At 40.3% G+C, this 16,278-nt stretch overlaps 1 protein-coding gene across 2 annotated transcripts in view; it reads right to left on the bottom strand.

Annotated features, from left to right (window-relative positions):
- Window positions 1-9,893: 9,893 nt before the first annotated feature.
- Window positions 9,894-16,278, bottom strand: part of GPC6 (glypican 6) — a 1,234,631-nt gene continuing 1,228,246 nt past the window's right edge. For both annotated transcript variants that reach the window (XM_061435212.1, XM_061435213.1), the window contains exon 9: window positions 9,894-14,330. In XM_061435212.1, the coding sequence (XP_061291196.1) occupies window positions 14,128-14,330 (203 nt within the window). In that variant the 3' untranslated portion in view covers window positions 9,894-14,127. The remainder of the gene's footprint in view (window positions 14,331-16,278) is intronic.

Genomic DNA, 16,278 nt, shown 5'->3' with positions numbered 1-16,278 from the left:
GCCGCCCCCCGCCTTCACACCACTGCATGGCAGGCAGAACCTGGCCTCTGTTCAATCAGAGCTGTGTACCTCCTCAAGTAACCACACTGGGTTTCCAGCTCTGAGATTTCAACATTTTTCCTTTTTCTTTCCTGCTTTCATTGACGTATAATTGACATATAACACTGCATAAGTTTAAGGAGTACAAGGTGTTGATCTGACACACTTAAATGTTGCAAAGTGATTACTACTCTGGTGGTGGTAGAGGTTCAGTCGCTAACTCACGTCTGACTCTTGTGACCCCGTAGACTGTAGCCCACCACCAGGTTCCTCTGTCCATTGGATTTCCCAGGCAAGAATATTGAAGTGGGTTGCCATTTCCTTCTTCAGGGGATCTTCCTGACCCAGGGATTGAACCCCTGTCTCCTGCATTGCAGGCAGATTCTTTACTACCACCAGGATTACCACTATAGCCTTGGCTAACACCTCCATTGTCACATAATGACCATTTTTTTTGTATAATGAGAATATTTAAGACCTGTCTTTGCGAATTTCTGGTTTAAATACAGTATTATAAACTATAATCACCATGCCATATACTGCTGCTGCTGCTGCTGCTAAGTTACTTCAGTCGTGTCTGACTCTGTGCGACCCCATAGACGGCAGCCCACCAGGCTCCCCCGTCCCTGGGATTCTCCAGGCAAGAAGAACACTGGAGTGGGTTGCCATTTCCTTCTTCAATGCATGAAAGTGAAAAGTGAAAGGGAAGTCGCTCAGTCGTGTTCGACTCTTAGCGACCCCATGGACTGCAGCCTACCAGGCTCCTCCGTCCATGGGATTTTTCAGACAAGAGTACTGGAGTGGGGTGCCATCACTTTCTCCAATGCCATATACTAGATGTCCGGAAATTATTCATCTTTATAACTAGAAGTTTGATTAACATCTTTTGACCTACATCTCCCATTTGCCCCATCCTCAGCCTTTGCTAATCCCATTCTATTTTCTTATTTTATGAGTTCAGCTTTTTAAATTCCATGTATGTGATATGATACAGTGTTTTTCTTTTTCTGTCTGACTTACTTCACTTAGCATAATGTTCAAGGTCATGAGGACATCCATCCATGTTATTGGGAATGGCAGGCTTGCCTTCTTTCTCATGGCAAGCTTTCTCTTACTTCTCATGAGTAAGAGAATGGCAGGCTCGCCTTCTTTCTCATGGCGAGCTTTCTCTTACTTCTCATGAGTAATATTCTGTTGCATGCATACACCATGTTTTATCCATTCATCCATTGCTGGATACTTAGGATGTTTCCAAACATTAACTACTGTAATGACTTCAGCATTTTTCTGTATCTTCTCAATTCTAAATGTATGTGACCTTGGAAGACACACTTAGCTTGTCTGTACTAAGTTTCCTCATTTGTCTAATTAGGACAATAATAGTACCTACTCTTTTAAAAGATATCTTAGTTTTAGAATAAAATGAATTAATATATGGGAAAGGATTTGACCAATTTCCTATTGTTACTATTGACATTGGTTTCATTATTCTTTTTTAAGTAGGTATTATTATTTTCTCCTTGAGGAGAGGACTATATTTTAATCAATTATAAGCCTTCCCAAACATATATCACAGTATAAATATATTAATTGAATTGAACTCATTGGCTTTATCTTGCAAGTTTTACATCATTTTTTGTGTCATATTTTTAATTTTAGTAGACACTTTCATCTTTATTTTATAGACAATGCAAACCTACACATTTATGCCCAGCTGATTTTTGAAGAATGTCTTTAGGAACACATGCTCCTACAAAACAGAGCCTAAAGAAGACTTTGAAGGGCTGACTGATTTAATCAAAGTAAGTTCTTTTCTGACAGAGGCCTTCAGTCGAAGAGGTATCTTTTTATATGTTGGGCATCAGCAGGTGGCACTTTTTATATCACAGTTTGTTCTCTCTGGAACACATCCTCCCAGATGTTAAGGGAACGGCACACGGTTTTAGAAGTCCAAGGTAGCAATCTACTGGACAGTGTTGCAAGTAGTTTGTTAGAAATAATAATTAAATGAATAACATGTGTGAATGACTATGATTTGGAGTGAATTCCCATTATCTTTGTGATAACTTTATACCCATTGCGTGTGTTAGTCACTCAGTCGTGTCTGACTCTGCCACCCCATAGACTGTAGCCCACCAGGCCCCTCTGTCCATGGACTTCTCCAGGCAAGAATAATGGAGTGGGTAGCTGTTCCCTTCTCCAGGGGATCTTCCCGGGTCCAGGGATTGAACCTGGGTCTCCCACATTACAGGCAGATTTTTTTTTACCATCTGAGCCACCTAGGAAGCCCATTGCTTTCTTGCATTCTTATATGCTCTTTTGAGCAGGAGAGAAAAGTGAAGGGTACAATTAATGCACAGGAAATTATTGACACCACCTGAGTGAACATCATGTGTCCTGTGTGCTAGGGCAGGAGAAAGATTGAGAGCTGTGGGTTGAGAGTTATTCATCAAGAAATTGACCATGCACGTGAGTGAAGAAACAGAAGGAAATGATTGTGCTTGTTTTGGGACTGCTAAGATTGCAAACAGAGAAAACATGTCTCCAACTACATCCTTCCAGGAGCAGCAAATGGAATCAGAATGCAACTTCTAGGGCAGCCCCAACTCTCAGTGGTTTTGTTCACTGGCATATCCAGCAAAATAACTGAAGAACAGTAATTCACCTGGGATCAAGTTCCAAATATGGTCCATTCTGAGGTGATTAGAGGTGGGCATTTGTAAAGCTGAGATTATATAGTGTAATTGATGATGTCAGAGTTATTTTTGGATTCTTGATTCTGATTCCAGATGTTTTTCAATAGAAGTAGGCAGGGTGAATTTAAATGGGAAGCTTAGTTGTCAGTAATATTACCTAGTACATCTTTAGTTGGGTGGGTATTTTGAAAAATTGTAAGGTGTCATGTACCTTTGAGTGCAAATTGGTCTTGTGAATAACCATTATTCATACCCAGGGTGATCATGTAATTTGTCATTCAGACCAGGGACACTCTCCAGAGAGGGAAAGGGGTGCTATTAATAATTACATTGGAACAACAGGTATAACTGGGACTGTCTCAAACAATTTGGGACTTTGAGACTTCTTATTTATAACTTGTGAGTGGAGAAGAGTACTCAATCATTCAATGTACACAGTCCCTCTGAGGTTTCTTGTCTTGTCTTTTTTTTAAACCAGTTCTCTTTCCACAAACCCCATTGCCTCTCTACTCCATAGTGCATGGTGAAAGCCTTTATCACATTTATCACAGCAGTTACACATTGAGCTGTTTATGAGTTTGCTCTGTATTCCCACAGTTACGTTAGACTCTGCACTTTCTGGAAACAGGGCACGTGCATTTTTATCCATCTCTCTACTTACTTATTTATATTGTGGTGAAGACTACATAACATAAAATTTACCATCTTAATAATTTGTAAGTGTATATAGTACAGTACATGTGCCTTCTTGTGCAACAGGTCTTTGGAGATTTTTCATCTTGCAAAACTGAACTCTTTGAACAGCGACTCCCCTTCCCACTAGACCCCACAGTCCCTGGAAATCACCACTCATATGTCTTTTTGTGGCTGCTTTGTTTCACTCAGCATAAGCTCCTCCAGGTTCATCCACTTGGTAGCGTATGAAAGTAGTCTCTTCTTTTTTTTATGGCTGACTAGTATTCCATTGTATGTGTATATCACATTTCTTGTCCATTCATTCATTGATGAGTGTGTAGGCTGCTTCTATCTCTTGGCTATTATGAGCAATACTGCAGTGAAAGTGCAAGTGCTAATCTCTCTTCAAGGTCCCATTTTGAATCTTCTTGGGTATATACCTGAAAGTGTGCTAATGCTGAATCATGTGGTAATTCTGTATTTAGTTTTTAAAGGCATCTTTATACTCTTTTCCACAATAGTTGCACCATTTTACATTCCCACCAATAGTGCACAAGGGTTCCAATTTCTCTGCATCCTCGCTAACACTTATGATTTCTATTTTCCTTTTCTTTTTTTTTTGATAGTGGTCATCTTGAATAAGTCGCTGGTGGCTCAGATGGTAAGGAATCTGCCTGCAATGCAGGAAACCTGGGTTGGATCCCTGGGTCAGGAAGATCCCCTGGAGGAGGAAATGGCAATCCACTCTAGTATTCTTGCCTGGAGAATCCCATGGACAAAGGAGCCTGGTGGCTACAGTCCATGGGTTTGCAAAGAGTCAGACATGACTAAACAAGTAACACTTTCACTTTCATCTTACCTGTTGTGAAGTATTAGCTCATAGTTATTTTGACTTGCATTTCCTTGATGATTAATGAGGTTGAACATCTTTTCATATGCTTGTTGGCATTTCTCTGTGACTTAAGTTTTTCCTTAAATGCCATTATTTTATGTTGTCTGTAAGGTGTCTTTCATTTGAGAGGAGGCTTTCACAGTGAAGGTTCAGAATTGATCGAAATAATGTAGGAAACATCATGTGTTGCAAATGGCAATGCCACTGGATCTCTACTCTTTCTCTTGCTTCATTTTTATCTCTTCCGCTCCATTTTACCTCACTCTCCCTGCTTGTGGGCACAAGGAGGGGAAAGATTACAGGGTTCTTCCAGTACAAGAAAGACTTTGTATGTAGGGGAAGTCTTTATTTATGTCTTTCCTGGAGAAATACATTTTGCTTTCATGTTTCTCATGGCTCATGCTCTCTGTCTACTAAGACACTATTCAATGTAAAAGTTTCTCTTTTCAGTTAAAGATAAAAGACCCCCAGGCTTAAAAACAAACACATGCACAGAATCTGGGCTTATCTTTGGTTATAGAAATACAGCCTGAACATGCCAATTCATATGTGATATTTCAAACAAACAAAAATCAGTGAAATCGCTATGGTGTTACCAACAAGCTTTTTAATAAAGGTGTTTGGGTGAAACTTCTTTGGTGGTTTAGTTGCTCAGTCATATCTGACTCTTGCGGCTGCATGGATTATAGCCCACCAGGCTCCTCTGTCCATGGAATTTCCCAGGCAAGAATACTGGAGTGCATCTTCCCAACCCAGGGATCAAACCCACTTCTCCTGTGTTACAGGTGGTCTCCTGCATTGCTGGTGTATTCTTTACTGACTGAGCCACCAGGGGAGCCCTGAAACTTCTTTGGGTTGATATAATTTGGGGACATCTAAGTTTTCACATGCAGGAGTTCAGTACATGCTGATCCCCAGTATGTGATTCAGGACCAGAGATGAAGTAGAAGACTCTTGGGGTATCATTCTACTGAGACCTAGCTTGGAGGATTTGCTCCTGTGTTCCTGTGGCTGAGCTACTGAGGGCTGGTTCTATAAATGAATGAGAGGTTGATAGAAGCCAGAATGACTCACAGGGAAGTCCTTAAGATTTGGTTGGATTGGGAGTGAGGGAGAGAAAAGGCAGCAAGGGGGTGAATAAACACACTAAGAGGACTTTGGCTCCACTAGGCAGTGTCTCTGATCTGTAAAATAAGGATGACTAATTCTTACCTAGTTCGTGGAGGTGTGGTGGAGATTATGAAGGAAAACAGATTCGAAAGCACCCTTGAGGGTGAAATGCTTTTTGTAAATAGAAGGCATTTTATGTCATGACAGAAAAGGAAGTAGAGTTTTATAGGCCAACCTTTCCCTAACTTGATATTCATCTATCTTTATGAAATGTCCAAGGAGTATCTTTGAAAGAGAATAAAACCTGTGATCAGTAACCTCAATTCTCTCAGGTAAGGAAGGTGATGACCTGAGAAGGACTCCAACAACAGAAGGAGCTCTAACTCCATGAAGAAGAGAGGCACGTGGGATCCACCATCTGGTCTCTATTTTAACTGAGAAGACTATCACGAGGACTTTGATACAGCTGGGTCTCAGTGTCATACTTTCAAGATGCAGTCAAGTCAGTCAACAAAGCAGCCAGACTACTTGTCTGTTTGATCTAATTATTGCATTGTCTTGATTCATATTTTCCATCCACTTCATTGCCTGAATGGACAACAAATTGTAGACAAGGCTAATGCATAGGAGGGCTTCCCTGATGGCTCAGTCCTAAAGAATCTAATGCAGGAGACATGGGTTTGATGGGTAGGGAAGATCCCCTGGAGAAGGAAAGGGCAACTCACTCCAGTATTCTTGCCTGGGAAATCCCATAGAGAGAGGAACCTAGCGGGCTATAGTCCATGGGGTCTCAAAAGAGTCGGACACAACTTAGCGGCTAAACAACAGCAATGATGAATAGGAAGAAGCCCTGTGAGTCAAGCTAAGCCCTGTGGATGACTTGCTTTCTGTAAATATGATGTTCAAGCCAACTTGACAAATAGAGGAGGAAAGCAGATTTAGTTTTGAAAGCAGATTTAGATTTAGGACATGTTTTCCAGTCCTAGACATCAAACTTTGGTTAACAATGGCTTATAAGTTCAATACTATGCATGAAACCCAGAGTCAGTCATTTGTCTACATAGGACTTTAATTTTGCAAAAAAGGAAACAGAAAGCAAGTAAATGGTACTACATGCTTGTGAATGCATGCTTAGTCGATTCAGTCATGTCTGACGCTTTGTGGTGCTATGGACAATAGCCTGCCAGACTCCACTGTCCATGGGATTCTCCAGGCAGGAATACTGGAGTGGGTTGCCATACCCTCCTCCAGGGGATCTTCCTGAACTAGGGATCAAATCCATGTGTCCTGTGGTTCCTGCAGCTCCTGCATTGCAGGAGGATTCTTTACTGCTGAGCCACCGGGGAAGCCCAAATGGTACTACATGTCAGAATAAAATTTTAATATATATCCCCTGTGTAAATAAACATCTATGAATGCCTGCTCACACACTTGCTGCCAATTCTCAGAAAACCCTCAGATAATTCAGTTGCACGTATAATAAAAAACTGCAGTTACCCTTACATACGGCCACTTTTCTGCCTACTTGTTACAGATCTCAGTTTCTATCGTGGCCTCACCTGTGTCATTGGGCAAGTTAATTCATCTCACTGTGTTTAATTTTATTCAATATAAAATGAACATTTTTATTTCTATGTCATAGAGATGCTATGAAGATCAAGTACATAAAGACCTTAGCATAGTTCTTTGTTAAAATGTGCTTTAAAATACTAATAAGTGCCACCAGCAGGGCTGCCGTGTAGAGATGGGTCCTTCTGAGGTTCTGGGTTCACCGGAAGGTAAAAAACCAGGGTTTTGGCTGTTAAGCTTCGCATGGCTTCTTCAACTCTTCAACCACCTTCCACCATCCAACAGCTCACCGACTGGTCCTCAGCCACCCTCATTTTGGGCTAAGATCCTGACATTTGCTTTTACTCTGCCAGGCAGTCCCCGTCCCCAGGTCTGCACATGGCACCGTCTTCCCATCATTAGATCACAGCCTGAGTATCACCTGGGGCTCCCCTGGACCACTGGTCTCAAGGGGCATCTCCTCCTTAGTCATTAGCCAGTTTCTGTCTCAGTTCTTTTATTTTGGGCAAACTTTTTAAAAATTGTATATATATATATTGGCTGCTCTGGGTCTTCATTGCTTCACATGGGCTTTCTCTAGTTGCAGCAAGAGGGGCCACTCTCTGGCTACAGTGTACAGGCTTCTCCTTGTCGTGGCTTCTCGTGTTGGTGGAGCATGGGTTCTAGAGCACTTGGGTTTCAGTAGTTGTGGCCCATGGGCTTAGTTGCTCCTTGGCATGTGGAGTCTTCCCGAACCAGGGATTGAACCCTTGTCCTCTGCATTGGCAGGTGGATTCTTAACCACTGGTCCGCCAGGGAAGCCCTCTGTCTCAGTCCTTTCTGGCCTCTTGCTCTGGTACCCAGAACTGTATCTGGCATATGATTTAGTGTTCCTCACATTCTTTTTTGGAAGAATAGATGACTATTGTTGCCTAAGTCAATTTTTTTTTCTTTTATTTTAAAACTCCACAGACAGTTCCTATTGAAGAGCAGATGGCTTTATTCGAGGTAAATACTCTTCCACTCGCCTCAAATCCAATTTATTTGTCTCCTTTCTGCTTCTCTCCAAACTTGAACACTTGCTGGGTAAAATTTTCATTTACTTACTCTGCTATTTCAAGGTGTGCAAACTACAAAAGCAGGTGTCTAGTTCATCCTAGCTTTGCTGTGTCCTCCGTGAGCTGACAAAATACACTTAGCACATGTTTATATCTGCAAATAAATGTGTCTGTGGAATGGAGATGTATCTGTACTAAATGAATTGGGAATGTCTGTTTGAACAGTAAGAATTATGGCTACATCTTTCTAACTATTTCACAAGTTAGTATTTGAAAAATCAATGTCCTCTTTCATATTTATGTGTATATTCTGACTATATCTTAGTCCCTTTATCCAAAGAGCAAATTAAAATAAATATTGTTGATAAACCTGGCTGTGGTTTTATTATTTTTTTCAAAACCCTTTGAAAGCTTTTTTTCTTTCCATGAAATTGGTTTCAGTTTATTTTCAAATAGAATTGTTATATTCTGGTTTTTAGATGGAATTATCCTGCAGTCCATTCTAAAGGAGATCAGCCCTGGGATTTCTTTGGAAGGATTGATGCTAAAGCTGAAACTCCAGTACTTTGGCCACCTCATGAGAAGAGTTGACTCATTGGAAAAGACTGTGATGCTGGGAGGGATTGGGGGCAAGAGGAGAAGGGGATGACAGAGGAAGAGATGGCTGGATGGCATCACTGACTCGATGGACATGAGTCTGAGTGAACTCTGGGAGCTGGTGATGGACAGGGAGGCCTGGTGTGCTGCGATTCATGGGGTCGCAAAGATTCGGACACGACTGAGCGACTGATCTGATCTGATCTGATCCTGAAGTTAAGTGCTTACCAGGTGGTTCAATCTTAAAGAACCCTGCCTGCCAATTCAGGAGACTCTGGTTTGATTCCTGGGTCAGGAAGATCCCCTGGAGAAGGAAATGGCAATCCACTCCAGTATTCTTGCCTGGTAAATCCCATGGACAGAGGAGCCTGGTAGCCTACAGTCCATGGGGTCACAAAAGAGTCAGATAGGACTTGGGGACTAAACACTACCACCATCCTAAAGTTAACTGTTTTATAGGAATCCCTTTCCTTAATAGAAGTCAACATAGTAATAATGTGAGCTAAATTGTAATGTTTAAAAATTATAATGTTGCTTACAGTGTTATATTTGTGATAACTTTATTTACATAGATTTCTTTATTTAAAAGAACATTTTTAAAATCAGTGATGTATTTGTAATAATTATGAGTAACTATAGTAAAGAATGAATACTTCCCAGATGGCCATTTTGATAACCAGTGACTGGCACCTAGAGCAGGTTTAGTGTCAAGTAAGAGTTTAATGTAAGTCTGCTAAATGAATCTTTAGCATGTTATACAGTATTTAGCATCCCTGGGAGCATGGGAGCTTCCAGAAATAAAAAGGCAAGGCAATTTGCTAAATCTGGAAAAGTGTTAGTTCTTTCACATCTTATTTTCTGACATTATTTATAAAGTACTGACATCAATTCTCAAGCTACTAAATTTTATTTTAGAGAAGAAACCAACACAAAAGAAGAGAGGTATAGCATCTTCGATCAGTTCAGTTCAGTTGCTCAGTTGTGTCCAACTTTTGCGACCCCATGGACTGCAGCATGCCAGTGTTCCCTGTCCCTCATCAACTCCCGGAGCTTGCTCAAACTCAAGATATACATTTGGAAAGCTCTAAATATTCTAAAGTTTGAAAAGTTCTTGATTTCAAATGCCAAGTGTACTTCAGTGGGTGGTGCTGATTTAACCTATGGTTCTTTTTCTTTTTTAAAATAGTGCAGCTTCTAAAATGTTCTCAAACAAAATAATTCAAGAGTTCTGAAATTTAGACTATGAAAATAATTAAGAAAATGCAGAAAGGGCACTGGTAGATTTTTAAAAACTATTTTAATACAAGATTAATAGCAATTTTCTATCCAAATCAGAAATGAAAAATCTTAACCCAAATCATATTCATTTGACAGTCACATAAAATTTTAGGTTTGATTGGTGCACACATTCGTCCTGCATATATGTTATGCATATGCACACAGAGACCTCACTACTACGCCAACTTGAGTTGTCTTTTCATCGAAGTACCTCATTACAAGGCAATGTCAAAGATTTCAGTACCTATGCAACCTTCACTGAGGTTCAAATGGCCCCATGCTAGGCTGAGTCCCGTGCTGTAGCAAACTGTGTTATAGCAAGGCTCCAGGATGCATACAAATCAATACTGTATTTGTAGAACTTGGCCTAAAACCAAACACTGGCTAATGTCTCCACCAAGGAGGAACACACCGCAAATTTATAAGTTATGGTCTCCTTTACTCTTCTGTTAGCAAAGCTAAACTCCTCCTCTCCTCCCCTCCTTCTTCTAAAGTTAGAAGGCAGATTTGTTAGTGACTGTAAGTAAATGAGTTTGAATTTCTGCAAGGTTTGGATAAGTCAAAACGTGCATTTGCTAACCCTCCCACCATTCCTCCAACCACCTGATAATTAGCCTTGCAAAGAGAAGTAATAAAAGAATCACAACTCAGGAATCTGCTACGGTTTTATTCCTCCTTGAGGACTTTAGTTGGTGTTTAGTGTGTAGCCAAAACATGTATGTAATGGCTAAAGAATTAAAGTAGGCTAATGTCTGCAGCAGGGAATATAAATTAAATATCAGGGTTCTGCGTCCGATAATATTTTCAGAGTGTTTGATTTACAGAATGCTACTTTTATAATGATTACTGCTTGTCAATGAATAATCATGTTTTTCAGTGTAGGCAAAGTAGTATTTTCTATCCCTTACAATTAAAGCAAGTAATGCAAGATATTGATCTGGTTAAGACACTGTAAGGGAGTCAGATTGCTAGCACTAATGCTGTTCTATGATGGCTCTAATCAAAGTCCTGACTTGACCTTCATTCAAATGAGAGAAGGTCATCATGTCTGTCCTTTAATACAGAACCATAAGCGGAGCTCGAACTCATGAATTTGCAATCCGTTCTTCTCTGCTTAAGACTTTAGCCTCTGTTTAGCTTTTGTTATAACATATACAAAGTATAATATACACCAATTACAGACGTGTATTTCTGTTAGAAAAATACATATTATAACTAAAGAACATGTAAATAGAGGCACTTCAATAAGCTAAGTGTTTGCAGTTATGAGCATCACCCAACTGTTTCTAGCGTCCGATTTCAGTGAGTCTGTTCTTCTCTACTCATAACAGAGGTTATGATGTGATTACAGAATTTGGGGGACTTCAAAGCAAAAGAGGGCAGGTCAGGAAAAACAATGGAGTATCATCGCATCCCCTATCACTATGCTAAAATGAGAGAAATTAATTTGGTGGTGCAGGGAATGGGAAATTCCAAAATACTTACTGGAATGGGTTAACTAGAGTAAACTAATTCCCTTAGGATACAAAAAAATTCTCATGTCAAATTAGTCTAAAAAATCATATGATGGGGTGGGATGATGATAAAAAGCAGGAAGTACAATTTGAATAATATTTTGACCACATCCATGTGGGTGATGACTGCTGTGGCATCATTAACTGATAGTGATGTCAGCTTTCTGCCTGGCTCATATAGTTCACTATAGCTCACCAATATGAATAATATTGATAACAAAGGTATGGAAACAAATGAAGCAGGCATTTATATATTATTGGTGTGTTTAGTGTGTACAGAACATGGGTTCACATTCATTAATATAAGGTGTATTCACATACATGCACAAAACCCTCTGGGGGGAGAAAGCTCAGGGAAAACAAGGCATTCTGATCTATTTCACAGAAAGCAATGCAGAAATATTTTTTCAAAAGGAAAGACTTGGAGCTTAAAGCTATGAAAACAAGTGATGACTCAAATATTCTGGAAAATCAAGACTGATTTAATTTGTATTGCACCTTAATTACTGGAGAAAGACAATACTGATTTCCGAACATAAAATGCAATGAGCAACATAAATAATTGGTCCTTCGTAGAGATGCTTTATGTGTAATTGGTGCTGGGAAGCTGAAGTTTGGCAGTGAAATGAATGATTTTCTAGAAGTATGGAATGCCGAATTAGATTAAGTGTTAATTTCTTAAAGATTTAAATGAAAAGATGCCACAAAGTCTCTCAGAATCCTACGTTCCATATTTTGTTAGGCATACAATAGCAAGAGATGCTTCTAAATACTTTCAGTTTTGCAAAAGTGCTCAAATATACTTAATACTATTGTGCTGCATGTGTTCTACTTAAGTGTGATGACTAAATCGATAACTAATTATAATTTTGATGAGTATGGAGATAAAAAATATCACTTATGTGTCATGACTGCCAATGGGTTAGTTAACATGTGACTGGCATACTATGGTGTCTTGAAATATTACTTTTCCCAACCCCAGAAGCATCATAGAAACCAAAAAAAAAAAAAAAACATGGATAGCCAACTGTATTCATAAAGCCCCAGTTTGGTTTATTTTGCTTCTCTTTGTCAAGGGGAGCATCATGCCTGGCTTTGGCACACCTGGTGGAAGAGTTCGGCTATAAATCAGCCTGTTCAATTAGGACATCTCTCCAAGTGCCAAGCAGGAATCCTAGGCTGAAGGCGTTGTCCTGAAAGCAATGGTTTTGCATGAATAACACATTCCTTGCACATACAGTTTCCATGACCGGTACAGTTCTGCACACCCATGGCTCTGCCCATGAGTTAGGTACAGTGTGGAGCATCCAGGGCAAAGCACACTCATGCGAGAAAGGTGTGCCCTGGCAAACTTTTAATAAATGGACAGTTAGATACGTAAAAAGTTCTCTTTCTTGATTCTTGGTGCTCACAGATAATTGAGGAATCCCTTCTCTGAGCAGCACAAAACAAGAAGAGCTGGTTGACAAAACATTTTCGTTACAAAGGTGTGTCAACCCTGAGCTTGGAATTAAGAAGTTAAAATCTGTGATTTATATATATATAGATATAAAAATAGATGATCATACTAAGACTAAAAAAGTGAAAGAAATCTCCATGTCAATACTATATATATATATTTTTTGTCTTGACGTTTTTTGTTGTTGTGAGTTATTTTGTAAGAGAATGCCCTTGTGATGCAGAAACCAATTGACACAAAGTAAATAGTTAAAAATGAAAACTCACTTATGGATCGAATTGTTCAGCGGTTCATTAAAAGAACTCTTCTTTGGGGAGGGTATGAGCACAGGGCAGAAACATTTGATTCGTGTCAAGCCTGTGGCTAAAGCAAAGTGATTGTATTGTTGATGATTGTTTTCATTTCAGACCCTTGAGGGGGATGAGTTCATGCAGGTGTCCACTAGTAACTGAAAATGAAGCAAAAAGTCTGTGCCAATTGGATACAGTGGACAGACACTGTATTATAAAGTCTATAATTAAAAGAATTAAGAAAAATGATGCCATTACTGAAATTGAAATCGGGCAAGGTAAGAGAGAGATGCTGAGCTGTAGCAAATTTTGCTCTCATAGTAAAGATGGAATTCTAAATTTACCCTCAGTACCTCCAAATCAGCTGGGGCATTGTGTGGTTAGCCTGCAAGACCTCCAAGACAACAGTGTTTCCACTACATGAAAAAAATGTCAAACTTTCTCCCCATAAGCATTTTGTAACCCTGATTTGTTACTGAAAAGCTTACACTGGGAGCTGGCTAGCAATGCCAAACTTACGGCATTAAAGCTCTTTTATTTTTCTCTCTTGTTTGCTTCTTTGTTTCAATTGTAGTTGTCTTGGGGTTTGGCCTGATTTTGTAAGGAAAATGATCTTTTCTTCCTATTTTTTTTTTTTAATGGGGGAAAAAAAACTCACAACGTGAGATTCCTTTACTTCTGCAGCATAAAAGCAAATGAAGGTAAGAAAATCTCCTGGTACGAAAGATTTGAGTAAGAATTCTCTAGAATAAACAAGGTCCCCACAGATAGCTGAAGGAAAGAGGAAGCAGTCCAGTCTGGTGCCCGGTACTCTTTGGGAAAACAAAAAGGGAGGCAGAGTACAGTACTGCCCTCTTCTCGGAAACCGGTAAGTTTTTGTGGCATGGTCCACTGTCCAGGGGTGTAAGAAAAGAAGTGAGTTGGCCGTTCCAATAGTTAAAATGCAGTTTCATCTGACCGAAAACCCAGGATTATCTGCACAGTCTCTGCAGTGCCAGGGCGACGCAGACGAGAGATCCTGAGAGCAGGGAGGGGCCCCGCTGGGCGGCAGAAGAGTCTACTTCTCTCCGGTCGGGATCCACCGCGGGGGCCTCTGTGGTGACAAACTCAAACTCTGTCGGACACACGTCATCCATGCACCCACTGCCACTCCCCGAGCCGCTGGATTCGTCGCCTGGCGTGGACAGATGGAAAAAGAGTTAGAGCCAGGCCAGCAAAGAGTGGGGCACAAAAGAATTTGGGCATGTTGGTAGAAGACCCCCTCACTAGGTTTATTTTATTTATTTATTTTTAAAATTTATATGTTTATTTTAATTGGAGGCTAATTACTTCACAAGATTGTAGTGGTTTTTGCCATACATTGACATGAATCAGCCATGGGTGTACATGTGTTCCCCATTCTGAAACCCTCTCCCACCTCCCTCCCCATCCCATCCCTCAGAGTCATCCCAGTGCGCCAGCCCTGAGCACCCTGTCTCATGCATCGAACCTGGACTGGCGATCTATTTCACTTATGGTAATATACATGTTTCAATGCTATTCTCTCAAATCATCCCACCCTTGCCTTCTCCCACAGAGTCCAAAAGTCTGTTCTTTACATCTGTGTCTCTTTTGCTGTCTCGCATACAGGGTCATTGTTACCATCTTTCTAAATTCCATACATATGCGTTAATATACTTTATTGGTGTTTTTCTTTAATGGACAGGTTTGTGATGGATGGGTGGACTGTATCTAAATAAAAAGCAGAGACATCACTATGCTGACAAAAGTCCATTTTATAGTCAAAGCTATGGGTTTTCCAGTAGTCATGTATGGATGTGAGAGCTGGACAAGGTTGAGCGACAAAGAACTGATGCTTTCAAACTGTGGTGCCGGAGAAGACTCTTGAGAGTCCCTTGGACAGTAGAGAGATCAAACCAGTCCATCCTAAAGGAAATGAACCCTGAATATTCATTGGAAGCACTGATGCTGAAGCTCCAATCCTTTGGCCACCTGATGCAAAGAGTCGACTTGTTTGAAAGGATATCTGAAATTATCCAACTACAAAAACATGGGAATCTCAGATCCAGTGAGAGGCCATACCCACCATGTTGGAATCTGAAATGAATTTCATATTCTGGCCAATATTTCAATTACTTTAACAACTTTCATTCTTTGCTCATTTTCAAAACTCAGAGCCATTGTTCTCAGGAGATATCATGCTTTTAGAAAGGATTTTGAAAGGATATTTTAAAGGAAACCAATGAAGAGGAAAACCAACAATGGAAGTAAGAAATCAGAGAATGGCAGCAAGTAATTGTGGAAGACACAGCTGGTTATTACCATTTGGGCACTTTTTCCACTGCTGTTCTCCTCCTAAGTGCAAGGATGGACTCTGACTTGACCATTGGTTGACAAACCATGGCCTGCAGCCCTGCTACTTGTTTTTGTATGGCTCTCAAGCCTGGGCTTCCCAAGTGGCACTAGTGGTAGTGACCCCGCCTGCCAAAGCAGGAGACGCAGGAAATAAAGTTTCAATCCCTGCATTGGGACGATCCCTTGGAAGACAGCTTGGCAACCCTCTCTAGTATTCTTGGCTGGAGAATCCCATGGACAGTGGAGCCTGGCAGGTTACAGTCCATAGGTTTACAACAAGTTGGACATGAGTGAAAACATTTAGCATGCACACACTCAAGAATGACTTTGTATAATCCCAAGAATCGTTTTTATATATTCAAGTGTTTGAAAAAACACAAATGAGGAATACTATTTTGTGATATGTAAATAGTGTATATCTGAAATCTAAACCTCAGTGTCCGTATGTAAAGTTATACTGGAACACAGCCATGGTCACTCACTTATGGATTGTTTAATTCGGCATTCATTTATGGCCCTCCAAGCTGAACATATTTAATATGTGGCTATTTACAGAAAATTTTGCCATTCTCTGCTTAAAGTCAATGCCCAGGTATCCACCTAGTGTTTTCTCAGCCTGGCATCTTCCCTGCCTGCCCAAAATGCCTTCTGAGACTGCTCTATTCCCACTTCTGACCACTTGTTTCATGATTCTTACACCCTGTATCTCAGACGTGGGTCTCAGGTAAGTCTCTATCCATTCATTACTGGTTGTGGTGGTTTAGTTC

This window comes from Bos javanicus, chromosome 12, assembly GCF_032452875.1.
Source record: "Bos javanicus breed banteng chromosome 12, ARS-OSU_banteng_1.0, whole genome shotgun sequence".
In the NCBI taxonomy this organism is placed as follows: domain Eukaryota; kingdom Metazoa; phylum Chordata; class Mammalia; order Artiodactyla; family Bovidae; genus Bos; species Bos javanicus.
This window is presented reverse-complemented; position numbering and strand designations above follow the sequence as displayed.